Source organism: Gorilla gorilla, chromosome 2, assembly GCF_029281585.2.
Source record: "Gorilla gorilla gorilla isolate KB3781 chromosome 2, NHGRI_mGorGor1-v2.1_pri, whole genome shotgun sequence".
Lineage (NCBI taxonomy): Eukaryota > Metazoa > Chordata > Mammalia > Primates > Hominidae > Gorilla > Gorilla gorilla.
In genome coordinates this window covers 23,383,433-23,404,481 of record NC_086017.1, presented here as the reverse complement: position 1 = coordinate 23,404,481, position 21,049 = coordinate 23,383,433, and the positions used below count along the sequence as shown (strand labels likewise).

The 21,049-nt window shown below is 54.8% G+C and overlaps 1 protein-coding gene across 4 annotated transcripts in view; it reads right to left on the bottom strand.

Moving 5' to 3' along the window:
- Window positions 1–21,049, bottom strand: part of FBLN2 (fibulin 2) — an 89,151-nt gene that overhangs the window by 48,880 nt on the left and 19,222 nt on the right. For all 4 annotated transcript variants that reach the window (XM_031009442.3, XM_031009441.3, XM_055381064.2 and 1 more), the window contains one exon: window positions 17,626–18,972. In XM_031009442.3, the coding sequence (XP_030865302.3) occupies window positions 17,626–18,931 (1,306 nt within the window). In that variant the 5' untranslated portion in view covers window positions 18,932–18,972. The remainder of the gene's footprint in view (window positions 1–17,625; window positions 18,973–21,049) is intronic.

Genomic DNA, 21,049 nt, shown 5'->3' with positions numbered 1-21,049 from the left:
TTCCACAGCCTTCCAGGGAGCCAGCGATGTGTGCGACTGTCATCGGCATTTTCATGGGTTATTTTTGTTGCGATGTCTAGGGGCCAACTCTATGCGAAAGAGAGAAAAGTATCTTGCACAACTCTGGGCTGCCCTGATTCAGAAGCACAGAAATTCTTGACAAGTTTAACTCTGTTTAAAAAGAATGTGTGGAACTTGCAAGACACTAAAAGTGTGCACTGTCCCTTCTCAGAAAGAACTATGAATTCCCTCTTTCATTATTATTTAAGGAACTGCTATTACCTAAGAGACTATACTTCTGCTCAAACTGAAGTTTGATGTAATTCTGATTCTTAGAATGATGTTTTGTGTTACTTATAGATGAATCTTATAAATGATTTAATTCTGTTGTTTTTGCTTTCTCGCTTAATTTCCAGCCCATCATACGTACAGTTTAATAAGAGATATTTAACTACATAGCAATTTTGGTGTTCCCACGCCAGTATTTACTATGAGAAACGTAAACATACCTTTTTAGAAACATAAATAATGATTGATAAAAAATAAAAGTAAAAATATCACATAATATAAACTGGATCTTTTTTTCTCTTAGAAGTAAACAGGAAGTGGGGCACCAGCACTGTCCAGCGTGGTCTTCTGCAAAACCTCAGGTGATCCGTGCTGGCCGGGGAGGCATTGACTCAGAAGTCCTGCCTGGAGAAGAGGCAGCAGGTACCCTGGGAGCAGCCACCAGCCGTGCTCTGCCAGAGCAAAGCCAAGGTGGTCTGGGACCTGGAGCTCAGGGTTCCCAATGAGAAGCCACAGGGCCAGGCTGGGGCCCTTCCAGAACCAAATGCCCCGTGCCTCCGCCTGGCAGCTTTCCATTTCCCTTCACCCCACACAATCATGCATCACTTAACGAAGGGGACACGTTCTGAGAAATGCGTGGTTAGGTGGTGTCGTCATCGTGTGAGGACATAGAGTGTCCTTACCCACACCTAAGTGTCATAGACTACTACACACCTGGGCTGCATGATATAGCCTTGCTCCTAGGCGACACACCTGTCCAGAACATGACTGTACTGAGTACTACAGGCAACTGGAACACAATGGTAAGTATTTGTGAATCTAAACAAAGCTAGACACAGAAAAGGCACAGTAAGAATATGATATAAAAGATAAAAAGTGGTTCGCCTGTATAGGGCCTGCAGACCCAGAAAATCTGAGACAGGTCTCAGTTAATTCAGAAAGTATTTTGCCAAGGTTGAGGATACTTGCCCAAGACATAACCTCAGAAGTCCTGACCACTTGTGCCCAAGGTGGTTGGAGTGCAGCTTGGTTTTGTACATTTTAGGGAGGCATGAGACATCAATCAAGTACATTTAAGAAACACATTAGTTTGGTCCAGAAAGGCAGGACAACTCAAAGCAAGATTGGGGGGCGCCTCCAGGCCATAGGTAAATTTAAACATTTTCTGGTTGACAATTGGTTGAGTTTGTCTGAAGACCTGGGATCAATAGAAAGGAATGATGTTTGGGTTGGGATAAGAGGTTGTGCATGGTGTAGTTTTATCATGCAGATGAAGCTTTTAGCTAGGCTGTAAAATGTTCCTTATCAGACTTAAAGTCTGTGCTGATGTTAATGTGAGAGGTATAATGAGGCCTCTCTGACCCCCACTTCCCTTCATGGCCTGAACCAGTCTTTCAAGTTAAATTTTAAGAGCGCCTGCTGAGAAGGAAGTCCAGTTAGATGGTTGGTGGCAGGGGCCTTAGAATTTTATTTTTGGTTTATAGGGCCCTTACCATGCATGGAGCTTGCAGGACTGGATGCTGCCCTGGGTGACTCAATGAGTGAGTGGTGAGTGCATTTGAAGACCTAGGGCACTACTGTGCACTACTGCAGATTTTAGAAACACTGGACACTTCAGCTACACTAAATTTAGTTTAAAATATTTTTCTTTCTTCAATAATAAATTCATCTTAGCTTACTGTAATGTTTTTACTTTATAAACTTTAATTTTTTACCCTTTTGTAATAACGCTTACCTTAAAACATAAATGCCCTCATTGCACAGCTATAGAAAAATATTTCTTTATATCCTTACTCTATATGTGTTTTTATTATTTTTTTAATTATTTATTTATTTTTTTGAGACGGAGTCTCGCTGTGTCACCCCGGCTGGAATGCAGTGGCCCGATCTGGGCTCAATACAAACTCCGCCTCTCGGGCTCAAGTGATTCTCCTACCTCAGCCTCCTGAGTAGCTAGGATTACAGCCCTGAGCCACAGTGACCAGCTAATTTTTGTATTTTTAGTAGAGATGGGGTTTCACCATGTTGGCCAAGCTGGTCTCAAACTCCTGACCTCAGGTGATCCACCCTCAGCCTCCCAAAGTGCTGGGATTACAGGCATGAGCCACCGCACCCAGCCTATTTTCAATTTTTTTTTTTAACTTTTAAATCTTTTTTCTTAAAAACTAAGACATAGGCCGGGTGCGGTGGCTCCATCCCGTAATCCCAGCACTTTGGGAGGCTGAGACAGGCGGATTGCCTGAGCTCAGGAGTTAGCAACCAGCCTGGGCAACATGGTAAAACCCGTCTCTACTAAAATACAAAAAAAAAAAAAAAAAAATTAGCTGGGCGTGGCACCATGCGCCTGTAGTCCCAGCTACTCAGGAGGCTGAGGCAGGAGAATTGCTTGAACCCCAGGGGTGGAGGTTGCAGTGAGCCAAGATCACGCCACTGCACTCCAGCCTGGGTGACAGAGCAAGACTCCGTCTCAATAAAAAAATAAATAAATAAATAAGACATAGGCCAGGCGTGGTGGCTCATGCCTGTAATCCCAACCCTTTGAGAGGCCTAGGCAGGCGGATCACGAGGTCAGGAGTTCAAGACCAGCCTGACCAACATGGTGTAACCCCGTCTCTACTAAAAATACAAAAATTAGCCTGGCATGGTGGCGGGCACCTGTAATCCCAGCTACTCAGGAGGCTGAAGCAGGAGAATAGCTTGAACCCAGGAGGCAGAGGTTGCAGTGAGCTGAGATCACGCCACTGCACTCCAGCCTAGGGGACAGAGCGAGAATCCGTCTCAAAAAAAAAAAAAAGAAAGAAAGAAAAAAAGAAACTAAGACATAAACACACACACTAGCCTAGGCCTACACAGGGTCAGGATCATCAATATTACTGCCTTCCACCTCCACATCTTATCCCGCTGGGACGTCTTAAGGGGCAGTAACATGCAGGCAGCTGTCATCTCCTATGATAGCAATGCCTTCTCCTGGATACCTCCCAAAGGACCTGCCAGAGGCTGTTTTATAGTTAACTATTTTTCAAATAAGTAGAAAGCCAAATAACACACTAGCGCGCAGTAGTGCCCTAGGCCTACCAAAATAACAACAAAAACATAGTAAATACATAAACTGGTAACACAGACATTCATTATCAAGTATGATGCACTGTAACTAACTACACGTGCTAGGCTTTTTGTTTTGTTTTGCTTTTTTGAGACAGAGTTTCACTCTTGTTGCCCAGGCTGGAGTGCAATGGTGTGATCTTGGCTCATTGCAACCTCCGCCTCCTGGGTTCAAGCGATTCTCCTGCCTTGGCCTCCCAAAGTGCTGGGATTACAGGCATAAGCCACCACGCCCAGCCCATGTGCTAGGCTTTTGTACTACTGGCAGTGCAGTAGGTTTGCTTATACCAGCATCACCACAAACACGAGTAATGGCTACGCTGTCACTAGGCAAAAGGCATTTTTCAGCTCCTTCAGCTTCACCATAATCGTATGGGACCATCACATATAGAGTATAACATTGATGGAAATGTCATTATGCAGCGCTTGACTGTACTTGGGACCGTGGCCCCACCAGGCCCGCCTTCCTAGAACTTGACCAGACACTGATTGATCTGATTCCCCCATGCACACCCCCCACTAAAATATATCCTTCCTCTGTCTAGTTGCTCCTGCAGAATAACTGGCCACTCTGCACACTCAAAGTGAAGCAATCAGCACTGATCAAAGGTGCCTAGGAGAGGTCAGGGTAACAAGCTCACCAGCCTCACGCCAAGCAGGAAACATTTCTATCCTGATGGCCACGGCTGGTGGGGGGTGGGAGGCACAGAGCCTGGAAGCCAGAGAGCTCCACTCAAAGCCCAGCCACGCCCCCACCAGCCAAGCAACCTCCGGCAAGACCCTTGGCCTCCCTGCTCCTGCATCCGGGCTCCAGGGACCACACGGTGACAGATGAGGAATTGTGAGGTCGTCCTCCATCGCTCATCCACCACCAACCCAGCCCCAACTGCCAGGTGGGCCAGCTTGGTGGGGAAGAGACAGAAGCACAGCCATTCTCTGATCAGCTTCCACCTCCAGCTTAGACCTGTGCCCTGAGCTCCATGCTCAAGTTCCCACCGCCAACACGGCATCTCTACCTGGGCATCTGAGCTCACTCTAACTCCTCCCATGTGAGCACGTGAGGAGCACATAGAGATGAGCTTGAGGCTGCTCATCTCATGCCCATGCCTGTGTGGTGGCATTGCGGACAGTCCCTGATTCCCAACCACCACACCCACACAGCCATCCTCCCCAAAGCCTACTGCCCACTCCCTATCTGCCCTAGACCCACCTTCCACCAGTCAGCCCTGCTCTTTGTTGAGGGAGGCTGGCCTGGAGGGTGGCATCCTGAGGTCCCCATACAGGCACAGTTGCCTCTACCTATGGCCATGGCTACTCACTGGAGCCTCAGCTCTCACCAGTCTCCCCTGCAGGCCAGGGGTGGTGCTCCCACTGTTGCTGGTCCAGGTACTGCACAGTAACCTGCAGGTCCCTGCCCTCAGCCCTCCAAGTAGCCTCGCCATGACACTGATCCCACCAGCTCTGACTCAGCTGGGATGGGAGCTCTGCGCAGAGAGAGCCTGGGTTGGAGTCAGGGCTCCTGGGCCCCCATCCTCTGTGCCTGCAGAGCTCTCAGCCAGCTCCTCACCCAGCACTGGACCTCGGTGTCATCCTAGTGGTGTCATGAGGGGTGGCAGAGGGAGAGTCCAAGTTATGGCAGCAAGCAGGTGCCTGTAGTGTACTTTGTGGGTGCTTTAAAAATATGTGAACGAATTGCTAACATTTACAAATTGGGAGCTGTCATATGAAGTTCCAGATCCCAGGCTTCTTGTAGAAAATCCAAAATTTTGGACCATGCCAGGCCTCCACAGCCCCAGGGCAACAGCAGGAGCGACTGCCCTTGTGTTCTAGGTACAGTCTCTGGTCCCCACGGCCCCCACTTTCCAACGAGCTGTTTCACTCCCAGACTTCTAGTGCTGCTTCTCCATTGCATGCATTCTAAAGGCCGGCTGGCCACAGTCGCTGGAGTTAACAGCAGGGACCCTCATCCCTAAGGGTCTTCACCTTTGTGGTTCCCGCTGAATCCCTGGCACCCAAAGGGTGAGGGGGGCAGGCGAGAGGACGGGGCTGGAAGCAGGAGAGAAAGCCTCTCACTCCCTCTCTCCCTACTCCCCCACCCCCAGGTTCTGGGCCCTCTGTGCCGGGCAGGCTTGCCTACCTGCTAATCCCACCGTTATATATGGGGTCTATCACTGACCAAAACATCCTTATGTGGCCCTTGACTATACTTGGAACCACAGTCCCACCAGGTCCACTGGCCTAGACCTTGACCAGGAAGGTACCAGGGAGAGGCCTGAGGGGTTGGGGCAGGGGAGCGAGTGCAGAGCCTGAGGCCTGCCAGCTTGCCCTGGGCTCAGCTTTGCCCCTTGAGGGCCAGCCATCCAGACAGTCCTGAAGCCTCAGTCTGCCCACAACAGGGAAATGCCTGCTCACACTGGGCAGCCAGGCAAACTCAGGGAGGCAGCAGGCAGGAGGTGGAAGCGCCCAGTGCAGGGGGCCAAGTCAAGGGTTGGCAAACACCTACTTCACTGGTTTCAGGAACCATGGACAATTCACTTAACCTGCCTGGGCCCCAGTCACCTCGTCTACAAAATGGACATAATGATGACATGCCCTCACAGGGGGGTCACGACACATAATGGACTGATACACGTCCAGTGATTAACACAGTGCCTGGCACATAATAAATGCTCCACTGATGCAGGGTGACCTGTGAGGGTGGCAAAGAGGGCCCCGCATGCAGACTCAGTAGAGGAGGGTGCCCCTCCCCTTGTCTGTGGGAAGCCAGCCTTGCAGCCAGGCTGTATGGCTGAAGGAGGGGTCTCGCAGCTCGCGCATTTGCTGACGCAGTTGGCAGGGGCCGAAACAAGAGTGCAGCATGGGAGGGAGAGAGCCAGTGAGGAACACGCTGCTGCACATCTGGAGGCAGCTGGAGTGGCAAACACAGCAGCAGAACGGCCCCTGCCCAACCCCGCCAGGCCTGGCTCCTCTGCTCTTTTGCCAGAGGGGACAACTTCTGGCCACCAGAAGATACACACCTACATTCTGTTTGAAGAAACAAGAACACAAAGCCCTCTTCTCATCCCTCCCCCGCCACCCCAGTTCCTGCAGAACCTCTGGCAGGACGAGGCAGGGAGCCCGTGGCCCAGAGCAGCACTCTGTGCTGGCTGCCGTTAGCCCGCCTGCTCCTCTCAGTAATCCTGAGACTAACGGGACCACCCCATTGTACAGATGCAGAAACTGAGGCTCAGAGAGGATGAGTCGCTTGCCTGAGGTCACACAGCCACGAGCGGCAGAGGCAGGAATTCACTCTCTGAGGGCCAAAGCAGGCTCAATCTCACTGCAACTTGGCCCCAAGCCCACTTTCCCAGCATGGAGGCCTAGGAGTGGACAAGGGGGTGGAGGTCCCACCAGAGCCCCAGCCCACACAATTCTGATCTCAACCAGAAGCTTCGCCTCAAAGCCCCGGATGCTGCAGGCCAGAGGTCCTAGAGGCCCACAGCCTGGCCTAGCCTCGAGGAGGTGCCAGCAGGTAGAGGATGCTGACATGGCCCGCAGGGAAACTCGCAGCACAGATCTTGAACTCCAGCTCACTGAGTCCCCCAGGATTCTGGAAGGCTCAGGAGGCCAAGGACTCCTAGGCATGGTTCAGCCTCAGGAAAGCCGCCATCTGCTGCCTTGGCCTGGGTGCATGAACAGGATGCAGCCCAGGGCTCGAAGGCTGCCACCCTCTCAGCAGGGCCTCAGGACTTGGAACCACAGCATCCAGGACGCCAGCCATGAGTGGAGCTCTGCTCTGTGGCAGGCCTCCCCTGCACCTGGTGTCCACTGCAGGCTTTCTTCCCATTGAGAACACAGCTCTGGGAGGAAGCCATCAGTAAGCCACTTTTACAGATGAGAAATCTTGAGGCCCAGGACAGTTAAGCAATTTGCCTGAGGTCACACAGCTAGTGAAGGGCGGAGCCAGCCTCCAACCTGGGGCGCCCTGTGCCAGGACCCAAGCAGAAAATACAGAGATGCCTTTTATATCAACAGATCTGGCTTCAGAGCTGGGCTCAACACTTCCTCGCCCTAGGCCACGGCCAGGCACAGGTTGACACCACGGTGGGAAGGGACTCGTAATCCCTTTGCTGTAGGGTCACTATGGGAACTAAATGAGAGGAGGCACGTGAAGCACTGGCACGGGGTCTGGGGCTTGGTGCTCAGGCACGGGGGCACCCACTGAACTGACCGCCTGCATTCTCCCCCTCCTTAATCCCCACCATGGCAGCAGGACTCTGCAGTGACTCTCGCGGCCAGGAGCCTTGACCCTGGGCTGGCCTCCTGACTGGCTGACAACACAATGTGGCAAAAGCAGTGGCCCTACTAGTTCTGAACCCAGGTGCAAGAGTCTGTGGGTGTTGAGGTTTACGGCACGTGTACTACCTCAGCCTCCATGTCTGATTGGCCACCTAACTTAGATGATAAATTCCTGCTGTCTTTCCTCTATTTCAGCCCAGAGAGCTCCCTCCCCAAACCCACACCTGGCCTCCAGGCCAGCGGGATTCCAAAATAACACCTCCGTCCAGGAAAGGACTTTGCATTGGTTTGTTTCAAATCTCAGGCCTGCTTGCTTTAAAGTGCCCAACCACTACCGGACTTTCATGTTCCCCATCCTGGACCCCAGTGAAAGCCAGTGCCCCAGGCCCACACCTCCCCCACCCCACCCCTCACCTGCCGCCCCTGACTTCCCCGCGTGTGTGTGGCCCCCAGGTGCACCACGTATCCCCCAGGAAGTAATAAAATCTCAATCTCCATCTCAAGTCTATCTTAATCATTGAAGGAGTGCTCTCCATCTTCAAGATCCTAAATTAAAACACCTGTGTGTTTCTAATCTTTCTCTTGGACCTCTGTTTCCACAATGAGAACACGCCAGAGCTAACCAGCTGGAGACCACATGGCACAGACATGAGCCATCCTGGCTGAGGCCATCCCGGACCAGCTGAGCTGCCAGGTGACCACAGACACACGTTCAGGCCCAGCTGGTGTCAGCCACGCCTGGCCAGGTTAGCAGGACTGCCCAACTGGCCCGTGGACTTGGGAGCAATAATAAATGTGCACTGTGTGCGCTACGGAGGAGCTGTGGTTGCCTCACTTGCATTCCTGTGACAATGGGTAATTTATACATGTCCGAGGTGTGTCCAAGGAGGAAAGGCTAACATTGGTTTAGCGAGAATGGCAGGAAGGCCACCCCACAAGAGTGTTGGTGGGAGTGTAACCAGTGAGACTCACTGGGGAACCCTCAGACGAGGTGGGTGGAGAGCTACGCACACACAAACTAAAACCACCAGGAGAGGCTGCTCCCCACCTCTCAGACTGGCAAAGTCCAGAACCTGCTTAATTTCCTCTTTAGCACTTTCACCATCTGACGTGCCAGATTTCAGATGTTCATTTTGTTGACTGTGTGAATCCCCATCCCACGACTGGCAGCTCCAGTCTTGTCTGTTTTGCTCACCCTGTCTCCCCAGCTCCTGCAACGGTGAGAGAGGCACTCAATAAATACTTGTCGCATGAATAGAACGAGGAAAGAGACATTCTCATGACTGCAGGTGTAAGTAAAACCCAGTACACCCTCCAGGGCGAACAAGTGAACAACGTCTACCAGGGCTATAAAAATACATCCATATAAAAAAAAATACATCCATATCTCCTAGAGCTGAGCCAGCCAGCACCTCTCAACTGAAATGCACAGGCATAAGGACCAGAAGCCTGGCAGAGAAAGCTCATGGCCTCCACTGGAAACAACCCCAATGCCCCCAGCCAGGGAACAACAAGCTAGGCAGGGTCGATCCCTACAACGGAACACTATGCAACAATCAAAAAGACCCCCTGCCGATACACACGCAATGGCACGGTCGTTCGTTTATAAAAGTTTAAGAGCAGGAAAACTAAACTCTGCCATTAGAAGTCAAGAGAGGTGGTTTCCTAGGAGGGGCATAGAGGAGGCTTCCTAGGGCCTGCTCTTGTCTCATGATCTGAGGGTCAGCTTCACAGGTGTGTTCACTTGGGAAAATTCATTTGAGTTGTGTGCTTCTGACAGGTTCTAGTGGTTAAGTGTCAATGAACAGCATACAAAGAAAAAAAGCACAGACACATTGACCTCACAATTCCACACTGGGGCATGGTGTAGAGACGCTCACAGCAGCATCGCTTTTTAAGAGCAAAAGACTGGAACCAACCTGAATATCCATCAGCAAGGGAACTGGTAAATCAAAGATGGGGTCTGCATGCTGTGGGGCACCACGGCCATCAAACACAGAAAGGGGACTTTCCATGCAGTGACAGGAAAAAGCTCCAAGATCCATTGTTATTTGAAAAAGGCACAGAACGCTGTGCCTCCTATGTTAGTGCCTGTGAAAATACGTGCACGCACCTACATGCTTGTAGTTGCACTGACCAGTGGTTCTCAAGTGTGGTCCTGGCCCTATAGGGTCTCCAAGACCCTTTCAGGGATCCATAAGGTCAAAATTATGTTTGTCATAACATTAGGACATCGGTTGCCTTCTTCATACACTCTCCTCCAGAGCACAGTGTATAGCGGAATTCTCTGGAGACTACATGACATTGTGATGATGTCATCACTTTGAGGCTAATGGGATGTGTGCTTGCATATTCTAGAAGTTTCTAGAGCAATCTCATGAACACATGCTCAGCATCATTAGTCATCAGGGAATTGCAATCTAAACCACGATGAGATGCTATTTCATACATACTAGGATGGCTATAACAACTGGTGAGGATGTGAAGAAACTGGAACCCTTGTGCACTGCCAGTGGGAATGTAAAATGGTGCAGTCGCTCTGGAAAACAGTCTGATAGTTCTCTTTTTTTGAGACGGAGTTTCACTCTTGCTGCCCAGGCTGGAGTGCAAAGGTGTGATCGTGGCTCACCGCAACCTCCGCCTCCTAGGTTCAAGCGATTCTCCTGCCTCAACCTCCCAAGCAGCTGGGATTATAGGCATGCGCCACCACACCCGGCTAATTTTTTATTTTTAGTAGAAACAGGGTTTCTCCATGTTGGTCAGGCTGGTCTTGAACTCCCGACCTCAGGAGATCTGTCTGCCTCAGCCTCCCAAAGTGCTGGGATTACAGGCGTGAGCCACCACACCTGGCCTCAGGCTGGTAGTTCTTCTAAGGGTTAAACACAGAGTTACCATGTGGCCCAGCAATGCCACTCCTAGATATGTTCCCAAGATGAATGAAAACATGTGTCCATATAAAAACTTACACATGAATATATATAGCTGCATTACTCATAATACTGAAAAGCTGGAAGAATAATGTCCATCAACAGATGAACAGATTTTTGAAATGTGGTATATTCATACAACATTATTCAACCATGAAAAGGAATTAATGACACATGCTACCACATGAAATGGACCCTGAAAACATCGTGCTAAGTGAAAGAGTCACACACAAGAAACCACATAGTGCATGATTCCCAGAGAGTCCAGGGGTATCCAGAATATGCAAATCCATAGACTCAGAAGGAAGATTCCTGGCTACCGGGGACTGGGAGAAAGAGGGAATGGAAAGTGACTGCTACAGATGTGGGTGTCTTTCTGGAGTGATGACAATGCTCTGAGATTAGATTCTGGGGATGTCTGCACAACTCCAAATCTACCAAAACCCACTAGATTCTGCTCCCTCAAAGTGGGGACTTTATGACATGCAAATAATATCTCAATAAAGTGGTTTTATTTGCATAAACTAACAGAGTTAGTTTTAAAAATTAAAATAAAGAAACCCACCGCAGGCCTAGCCTTGGCCCCAGACCCTCAAGATGGGTTGGGTCCGGCTGTGAAATGCACGCATTTTGCCCAGGTAGGCAAACACAGGGAGCACCCAGCTACCAGCCACCCAGACCCACTTGTACCTCTAGGTCCCCCATGGGAACCACAAACCCTCCTCCTCCACTGGGAGACTGGGGCCCCCTGCTACAGCCCCAAGATGACAGTTTTCTCTTCCATGAAATGGGATGTCCACGCAGAATATCTCCAGGTTGCCACAGGGTGAAACTTGCTGTTTCTGACAGATGCCCCTGAGCAGAGGGCCTGAACCCAGCTGCCCCCGGGCTGGTGGCAATGAGACCTGGGGAGCTGGCCTGGAGGGGACTGCAGCAAATGCAGGGCACCTGTCCAGCCACGGAGCTCTGTGGACCTGGGGCAGCCACCTGCTCCCATTCTCTCCGGCAGAGCCTCTATGCACAGCTGTGCTCTGGGTCTCTGTACTGACAACAGAGAGGATGTGTTCCCTTTCGGGAGCTCCTTGTGAGGGCCCTGTACCAACTCTGCCACTCCTCCTAGCCAGGGATCCTGTTAACACATAAGTTGGCCAGTGTCACCCCTTTGCTCAACACCCTGCTGTAGCTCTCACCTCAGAGTAGAAGCCAAAGTCCTCATGGTGGCCACAGGCCCTGGACAGCCTGCCCCAGTGATCTCCCAGATCTACTATCCCCCTCCCTCTCCCCCACTTATCTCGGCTCCACTGGCCTCCTGTCCAGGCACCTTCCTGCCCTGGGGCCTTTGCACTCGCTGCTCCGTCTTTCAGGTGCACACGTGGCTCGCTCCTCCCCTCCTTTCAGCTCTCTGCTCAGGTCACCGCCCCAGGGAGGACTCCCCTGTCCACCCACCCTTCCTCTCACTGTGCTTTTTCTTTTTTTTTTGAGACGGAGTCTGGCTCTGTCACCCAGGCTGGAGTGCAGTGGCGCAATCTCGGCTCACTGCAACCTCTGCCTCCCAGGTTCAAGCGATTCTCCTGCCTCAGCTTCCTGAGTAGCTGGGATTACAGGTGCCTACCACCACACCCAGCTGATTTTTGTATTTTTAGTAGAGACAGGGGTTTCACCATGTTGGCCAGGATGGTCTTGAACTCCTGACCTCAGGTGATCCATCCACCCACCTCGGCCTCCCAAAGTGCTGGGATTACAGGTGTGAGCCGCCTCACCTTGCTTTAATTTCTCTTAGCAATACCTGACATTATAGCAGATAATTCCCATGGACTTGTTTACTGTTTTCTTCCCCAACAGAATGTCAGCACTGTGAGGTGAGGGGTGGGGACCATACCTCTCATATTCTCTGCAGAGCCCAAGGGCCTCTAGCAGGGCCTGCACACAGTTGGAGCTCTATAAATATTGGGTGGATAAATGAGTGAACTGGGTAGGGGGGATCCCCCTGACCACCCTTTCTCTCAGTAATTCCTCCTCACCCTAGTTCTCCTGCCATCCTGAGCACTCCGACCTCTCTCCCCTCTGTTCCAAGCATTTGCTTACACTGTTCCTGGCCAGCTCAGATAGCACCTCCCCTGGGAAGCCTTCCTGAATCTTTGTGCCTTCGCTCAGCCCCCTCCCCCAGCTCCAGCTCTACTTCCTTCCTGTCTCCCTTCTGAGGTTTCTAGAGATCTGTCCCCACAGTTGGATGCCTGTGTCTTGTTCAATCCCATATCATTTACTCTACAGCCTTCATCAGGTGTCAGCTCTGAGCATGTCCTGGCGTCCCTGGGAAGGCAGAGATGAACCAGTATGGACTTGGTTCACAGACTGGGGGCTGTGAGGAAGAGAGGCCTGTGTGATATCTGGGAAGGCTTCCTGAAGGAGGGGGCATGAGGGGCTCTGCAGTGTCAGCAGTGTTCCCATCTACTCATTCTGCTGCCCATAGCTGTGGCCTTGGGCAAGGCTCTTAACCAGCTTGGATCCTGTTTTCCCATCTCCCAAGTCCTCCCACAGCACTTGCTGGGCATGGACCATGTGCAAAGCCCATGCACATGCAATGAGGGTGAAACTGCGGTCTCTGTGGGTTCCTCCAGGCCTACCGGCTGCCACCCCTGCCAACTCTGCTTCCAGCCTGCTTACGGTGGGCAGGGCACAGAACTCGCCCTTGCAGAGCACCTCCTGGGTGCCCAGCTCTTGTTTCTGTGATATGATCCTCCCAACAAGCTGGGGAGGTAGGCTCCATCTCCCTATTCTCAGCAGAGCACAGTCCAAGAGGTGTGGCTAACAGCACCAGGTCACAGGCGGGACCTGGTGGTGGGAGGTGGTGGGCTGGGATGGGGGAGGAGGGGAACATGCATGTTGTGGGTGGAGTGTGTAATGAAGTGCACGTGTGCCAGGGAGGGCATGCAGCCAGGCTCAGGAGCGTGGTGCATGCAGTGCAGCTTCCAGGGTTTCTGAAATAGAAGCAGCCCCACCCCTGGCCCCCAATCCTGCCTCTTGATGCCCGAGGCCTCTCTGTGGTCTGGGCTGTGGGATCCTAGAGAGCAGCTTTGTTATCAGGAGCCCCAGTTTTCCCCTCTGCCCTGAGCTTTCTCAAATAGATTTTTAGGTGCGGGCTTTGATGAGGCCTGCCGGCTGTTAGGCCCCCAACTGAGTCCCCCTTATCTTGTCTGACTGCTGATCTGGCAGAGGACCCAGCAAACGCAAAGGCCCAGAGACCAGAATTAGGGCAGGGACAGGCAGCTGCAGCTTTTGGTGTGCAGGGAATGGAAGGTTTAAGGACCCAAGGGAAGAGGATGAATTCAAAGGGGACCCAGAAGCTCAGGCCTGGCCAGATAAACATCCACAGCCGCACCCCACCTCTCACCCTTCTGCCCACCCATCGCCCACTTGTCATCACGAATTCATGGGCGCTGGCTCAACCCACAGAATCTGAGCATGTGGCTTACAGTTTTGTGCCTCAGTTTTTCCATCTGTAAGCAGCAGGGAAGTCCCTGCATCATGGGGCTGCTTTGAGGATTAAATGAGCTAATTTGTGTCCAATGCTCAGCTGAGGACTTGCTGAGCAATTAGAAAAGTGACGATGATTAGTCACCGTCTGTCCTCAGCCCACCCGCTGATATCTTCAACAGATACTCACAGAGCACCCTCACTGAGCCAAGGCTGCGACAGTGAGCAAGGCAGACGCAACCTCGCCCTCGTTTAGAGTCTAATGGGGGAGGAGGGCGTTACAGGGATGTACACAGGCAGGTTTATCCCTGGTCACGGCCATGTGCACGTAGCATGGGAGGGGTGGGAGATGGAAGCCCAGCGGGTGGGGGATTGGGCTGCCCAACTGAGCCTCTTGGGGGAAGTGGGGTTTGGACCTTAGCGCCCCTGGTTGCTGTTGTTGGTGGAGGCCTTGGGGGATCTAGATGATGGAGCAGCCCTTGGTGAGGAGAAGCTGGGGAGGCGGCTTTGCCCTGCTCAGCCCTGGGCCCTGCAGAAAGGGAGGTAATGGGGCCGGAAGTGACCCCTCCAGCCACGTTGCCATGGCAGCCCTGGGGCCTAGAGAAGGGGTTTCCAGCCAGTGCCCCAGGCCTAGCTGGGCTGGGGGTCCTGTCTTTGAGCTGGAGCCCTGCCAGGGATCCAGACTGCCTCGGCCAGGCCGTCCCTGCCTCTGAGCATGTCCAGATGTGGCCTAATGGAAGCCACATGCCCGGCTCCCTGGGCTGGGAAGAAGGGGTCTGACGTCTGTTGTCACTCAAGGGGCTTCGTGAGGGCGGCTTTTCCCGCAGGGCTGGCACAATGGAGGGCCACACGGAGGAACCCTTGGGCAGGGCGGCCCTCATGAGGTCGGAGGTTTCCAGAGCAGCTGGGGGCAGCCCCTGACCTGCAGAAGGCCTCTCAGCACAGCCTGTGGCCCCAGGAATGCATGGCAGGAAAGGGGCCCCTTCCTCAGGGCCTCACACACGCAGGTTCTGCAGGGCAGGAGTATCTGAATGCTGTGATGCTCTGGCTAACAGGGAAACCCTAAAACTCAAATGACTGCTGCTGTCCACTGCAGACGCCCCTCAACACGGTGACTCTGTTAGGCACCGTGCTCAGCGCTCTGTGATTACTGAGCCGCGTAGTCCTCACAACAGCCCTCTTAGTTTACAGGAGTGGAGAGTGGGCTACAGGGAGCTTGGGCCACCGCCTGTGGACACAGGGGCAGAAAGTGGTGGAAGCAGGCTTCTCTTCTGCCTTCTTCAGCTCTTCAACCTCTCACAGTGGTTCCCTTTTCTTTTTTTTTTTTTGAGTTTCACTCTTGTCACCCAGGCTGGAGTGCAATGGCACAATCTCAGCTCACTGCAACCTCTGCCTCCCAGGTGGTGATTCTCCTGCCTCAGCCGCCCAAGTAGCTGGGATTACGGGCGCCTGCCACCACGCCAGACTAATTTTGTATTTTTAGTAGATTTGAGGTTTCACCACGTTGGCCAGGCTGGTCTCGAACTCCTGACCTCTGGTGATCCACCCACCTCGGCCTCCCAAAGTGCTGGGATTACAGGTGTGAGCCACCACGCCCGACCCACCCTTTGACAGTGGCTTCTGAGTGCCCAGCATGTGCACAGGAGCCGGTAAGATGCTGAATGTACAGGGTTCAGTAAAACCCAGCAGAGACCCTGACCTTGGGGAGCTTGGGGATTTGAGGAGGAGATAGAGACCCCAGCAGTCACAGAGGTGTGATGTTCTGAGCAGTGATAGGTGCTGAGGAGTGAAGTGGTGAGCCTCACTCAGGGGCTCTGACTCCTCCTGGGGGTCAGGGAAGGCTCCCTGCAGGGAGTCTTGAGCTTCCACTTGAGCTGCAATGTAGAGGATGAGGTGATAAGTGGGCAGTGGTGAGAAGGGGGTGCTCCAGGCAGGGGAAACAGCACGTGCAAAGGCCCCGTAGTCAGATGGAACTGAACTTGATTGAAAGGAAGCTCTGACTGGTGTGAGAAGAGGCTGGGGAGGGGCAGGAGGGAGCCATATAGGGCAGAAGGTGGCATGATCTGATTTGTGTTTGAGGCGCTCCCCCCAGGTGCGGGGCTGTCCCCTCTCACACTGAGGGAGCTCTGGGCCTTTCCAATGTCTATGGGTCTGTGAGGCCCCCAGATTCCCTAGGCTGTGGCAGCACAGGGTTATCCACCCAGATTAACCTGTTTGCTAGAGGACTCCTGAAGCCTCTCCTCTCCAGTGTTGGCCCACGGGGGTTTCAAACCTGCGTGGGGTCTTAGGAGCATCACCCCAGGTCCCCATGGAAGCTAGACCAGGCTTCCGGATCTGCAAGCCCCCAGCTGATGTGACAGAATCACCCCCTGCAGGAGTTCAGGGCTCCTAGAGTAAGCAGGAAGGGGTCGGCCCGGTGGGGGCTGTGGCCCGTTTAGCAGCAGCGCCCTTTGAGGACGGTTCTTAGGTGGACTCAGCGGACCATTCCCCTTCTCGCCACAGCTCATGGGGTCTTCAAATGGGGTGTCTGACTGTGCCGGGCTATGGAGGACCTGCTGGGAGCAGGCATGGATGGGCAAGAAGAGGCCTGGGCCGCCTACCAGCCTCTGCACAGCCTTGGGCCGGTCCCCATCTGAAGCCTGGGTGCCCTGGTCCTGGCTGCCTGCTCTGATGTGCCTGATGGAGTGTATTGAACTCTGTGTCAGGTGGCTTGGAGGATATAGGGTCAGGAGTGCAGGCTCCAGGGCCTTCCAGGCCCACTGCTCACTGGTTGTGTGACCTGAGCCTCCAGCACCACCCTTGAGCCCCAGTTGTCTCACTGGTGAAACGGCGTACATGGTTGTAAGCACTCGGTGCTGCTGGAAGGACTGACGGGAAGCTGCCTGACCAGCTCGGAGAGGGGCCTCCATGGAGTGAGGGTACAGCTGGTGTGGCCCCACCACCTCCACTGGCCCAGCATGGCCAGCGCCCCTGCTCAAATGGCCCACCCACCTCGCCTCTGTCCACGAGTTCACTTCTTTCTACAACACATGCTTGTGAGATTAGAATTTGCTGCAGACACTTAGAAATGGGAAGATGTCACATAAAATTCAGCTTTCTGGCTGACATTTGTTGAAAAATTGGCGGAGGTGGCCATGCTAGGCTCCTAGGCCACAGGCCAGCCACCGGGGCAGCTGAGAAGAGACCGCCCTTCGCATTTCCTGCCAGGACACGTGGGGGCCTACCGGGCTGAGGCAGGAACCCTCCTCAGGGCCCCCAGCTCTGAAGATGTGCACCTTCTGGACCCTTGACCACTACCGCAGCCCTGCCAGGGGGCCCAGCACCTCCCACAACAGGAACCCCACTCCCACCCACCCATCCCATCCCAAGAGCTGGGCCTGGGAGAAGGTGCAGTCTCACAGCCTCCTGCCCACACCAAGGGCCTGGGGTGGCCACCCTAGGCCTGGCCCCACAGTCCAGCATCCCCAGCCCCAGGCAGAGACCTGGGTCAGTGGCCAGAGCCCGAGGCTGCCCTTCCCACACAAAGTGCCCTGAAGGAACCAGGACAGGGTCTTACCTTCAGGGCTACTTCTGGGGATAGAATGGACAGAGTTGGGGTCTGTGTCCTCCTCCACGTGGGAATGGGGCAGAACTTGTGGCTTCCTGGGCACTTCCTGGGTGGGTGGGATCCAGGCTGCATCAGGCAGTGATGTGGACAGGATGGTGTGGGGGCTGGGCTTGACTGGGTCCCTGGGAGAGCCAGGCACGGCCTGAGTTGGGACGAGAGCAGCCTTGCCCAGGCCCGGTGCAGGCGTCACGCCCTCCAGCCCAGTGCTGCGGGACGTGGCTTGGGCATCCGGGATGAGGTTCTCTTCAGGCCTTGCCCCAGCTTCTGCCCTTGCCCCAGCCTCTGCCCTCTCCTCCTGGATGGGAAGACTGGGTCCAGCTGGGGCTGTAGTGGGCAGCCCATCCAGCCCCCTGTGGCCACCTGCTTCCAGCTGCTCAGTGACAGCCATTTCCTCTCTCTCCTCCTCCTCCTCTTCTTCCTCCTCACTGTCCTCGGTCACTCTCCTAGCTTTGGCCTGCACTGGGGCTGGGGGACCCAGGGCAGCAGCCGCTGTGGGCCTGGGGAGGGCAGCTGGCCAGGGGGGTGCCTGGATGGTGGACAGTGGCTGACTCCCACCTCCCAGAGCAGCTGGGGGGCCCCCTGCGCCTGCCTGGACTGCACCCGCCTGGACCTCGCCCCCCAGGGCTGCTGCTGCTTCCACCTCGGCCACCTCCTGGTCATAGCTGTAGGGGTCTTCGTAGTGTCGCTCGGGGTCACCCTCCTCGGCATCTGAGAAGTTCCCGTGGCAACCGGGGAGCTGGTAGCAGATGAGCTCTCCACCGGCATCAGGGCAGTGGCAGGCCCGGCAGGGCGGCAGGTGAACAGTGTGGCCAGCGGCGTACTTGCGGCCTGCGTGGACGCAGCCCACCTGGCCACACTGTGGGCAGCTGTCAGCCACCACTACAGCCTCGATGCAGTTAGGCGGCAGCTCCGGGCACAGCATGAACTGGCAGCTGATCTTGCCGCCGCCTGGTGGGCAGGAGCACTCTGTGCTCCCGAAGTCCACAAAATAGGACTGACCGGCAGGCACGCGGCCGCGCACGAAGCCACCCTGTAAGCAGTCATAGTACTGGTAGCCCTCGCAGGCACAGCCCTGCTGCACACACGTGGCGCAGCAGGCACCCGGCTCCAGCGCCTCCTCAATGCAGTTCTCCAGCGGCGGGCACTCCACGCCCGTGCAGTCCTGCCGAGGGGCAGCTGAGGCCACGCTGGGGCCCACGGCCAGGGCCAGGCCCAGAGCAAGCCAGGCTCCTGCAGGCTCCCAGAGCAGCACCATGGTCCAGGCCAGCCCAGGACGGTCCCCTCTCCTGTAAGACCCTGGGGGAATCAGAAAGGAAGCCTGTCAGTACTGGGTGTGCATACACAGACACGGTGCACACCGGCACGCACGCGGGCAGGGGGCCCAGCCTCAGCCACCTCACACGCATGCTCTCATCCCCAGGAGCACACTAAGGACTGCCTCACACACACACACAGGCTCCGCCACACATGGGTCAGATCACACACAGGTGAGTGTGCAGTCGCTGGGTGCCACAGGTGTTGACCTGGAGTCGCTGACAGCCCCACATGTGTTTGCTGGGCCACTCGATCCTCCATCCTCACCTGCATTCTGAGGCAGGTCCTCTGAGTGAGCCCTCGTGCCCACACACACACATGCACAGCCCCACACCCACTCGGTCACACTCACCAGGGCGCGTCAGGCAACATGCCCCATAATCCTCTATGCAGTCACACACGCTGTCTCACCCACAGCATGCCCACATGCCAGTAGACACCCTGGGCGGTCTCACATGCACAGTCCCACGCACACACCCGACCAATCCCTCCCCCCAGATCCCTGACTCAGTCCCCAGCCACGCACCACAGCTGCTGGCCAGAAAATAGTCAGTGGGGAAATGCTGGGCAAGAACAAGACCCCCACTACAGCCCCAGCCCGCAGACCCTAGGACTCAGGAACACACCTCTGAGACCCTCGGGACTGCAGGCTTAGCCTCAGGGGACGCTCCTGTCCCCCTCCCCAGTAGCACTGGCAAATGCATCCTGATGCCTTGCTGTCCCTAACACCCCACCAACTCCCCCAGTCATGTCCATTCTCCCCGCAATCTGTCTCCACTCCCTCCCCACAGTCTCTACCCCTTCCTTCCATCTCTAGGCCCTGTCCCCACTCCAGTCTCAGCTCTGATCTCCACTGGAACAGCCCCGCCACCTCCCTGCCCACCACTCCTCCCCTTTCCCAGGGAACCAGTCTGGCCTGAGAGCAGCTGGCCCCGACATGCCATGGCCTCACAGCCCGCCCCAGTTTCCCATGGCCAGAAAGGAAAGGTCTGGATTCCCAGCTGAGCCTGGCACTCGAGGCCCTGCAGGAGCCATCCCAACCCGACCCTCCCACAGGCCCTTAGGCCTGAACTCCCCCAAGGGCTCTCTTCTCCCCTCTCATCTTGCACAAGCCACTCAAATGCCACCTTCTCACCAGTCCTCATGCCTCCTCCCTCCTCCACCCTGGCCCAAGTCCCCAGTGCCTGTAGCCCCACTTGTGACCCAGTGGCCGTACCTGCCTCTTATAGACAGCGAGCTCCCCAAAGTCACAGGCAAGAGCTCCTTCTCTGACTCCCAGCCTAAAGCACAGCCCCGTAGGGCAGTGACAGAGGGACAGCAGGACTTGTTACCACAGCAGTGGTCCCCAGGCCTGCCCCATTTCTAAAGGAACGCCTCCTCTGCGCCCAGCCCCTCTAGGAACCAGGGGTTTATCAGCCAGCAAGACAGGTTCCCAGCGTCCTCACAGCACTGACACCCTCAGCGGTGGAGGGGCAGGTAATAAACCCAAGAGCAAATCTGTAGAGAACTGAACACCAGGCAGGCATGAGCCCCATGATGAAATAAATGAAGGGAATCAAGGAGACGGAAGGAGGATGTGGCAGTGTCAGGGGAGCCCGTGTCAGTCCGGCGGAAGAGGAGGGCTTCTCTGAGGAGGGCGTCAGGCAGGGAGTGGCAGGGCCAAGGGGCTGAGGCCGGACCAGCAGCAGGAAGGTGAAGGACAGAGAGGGCCCGCAGGGCTGAGCCACACCAGCACATGGGTGGTAACTGCGGAGCAATGGGCTTCCAGCCTGCTGTGAGGGCCTCTGGGCATGCCTGCAAGTGCTGGAGCCTGGGACTCTCCAGTGCAAGGGACCCACCCAGCTGCCCATTGCACTGAGATAGGGGAGCCAGCAGGGAGCAGGTGAGAGAGCCCAGGGCAGTGAGCGAAGAGAGGCAGGAGATGGTGGCACAGGGGATCTATTTTGAAGGTAGGACCCACAGGATTTGCTGATGGATAGGATGCAGTGGACAGAAGACAGAAGACAGAAGTCCAGGAGCGCCTGGAAGGGGGAGTTGTGTGACCGAGGCAGGGAAGGCT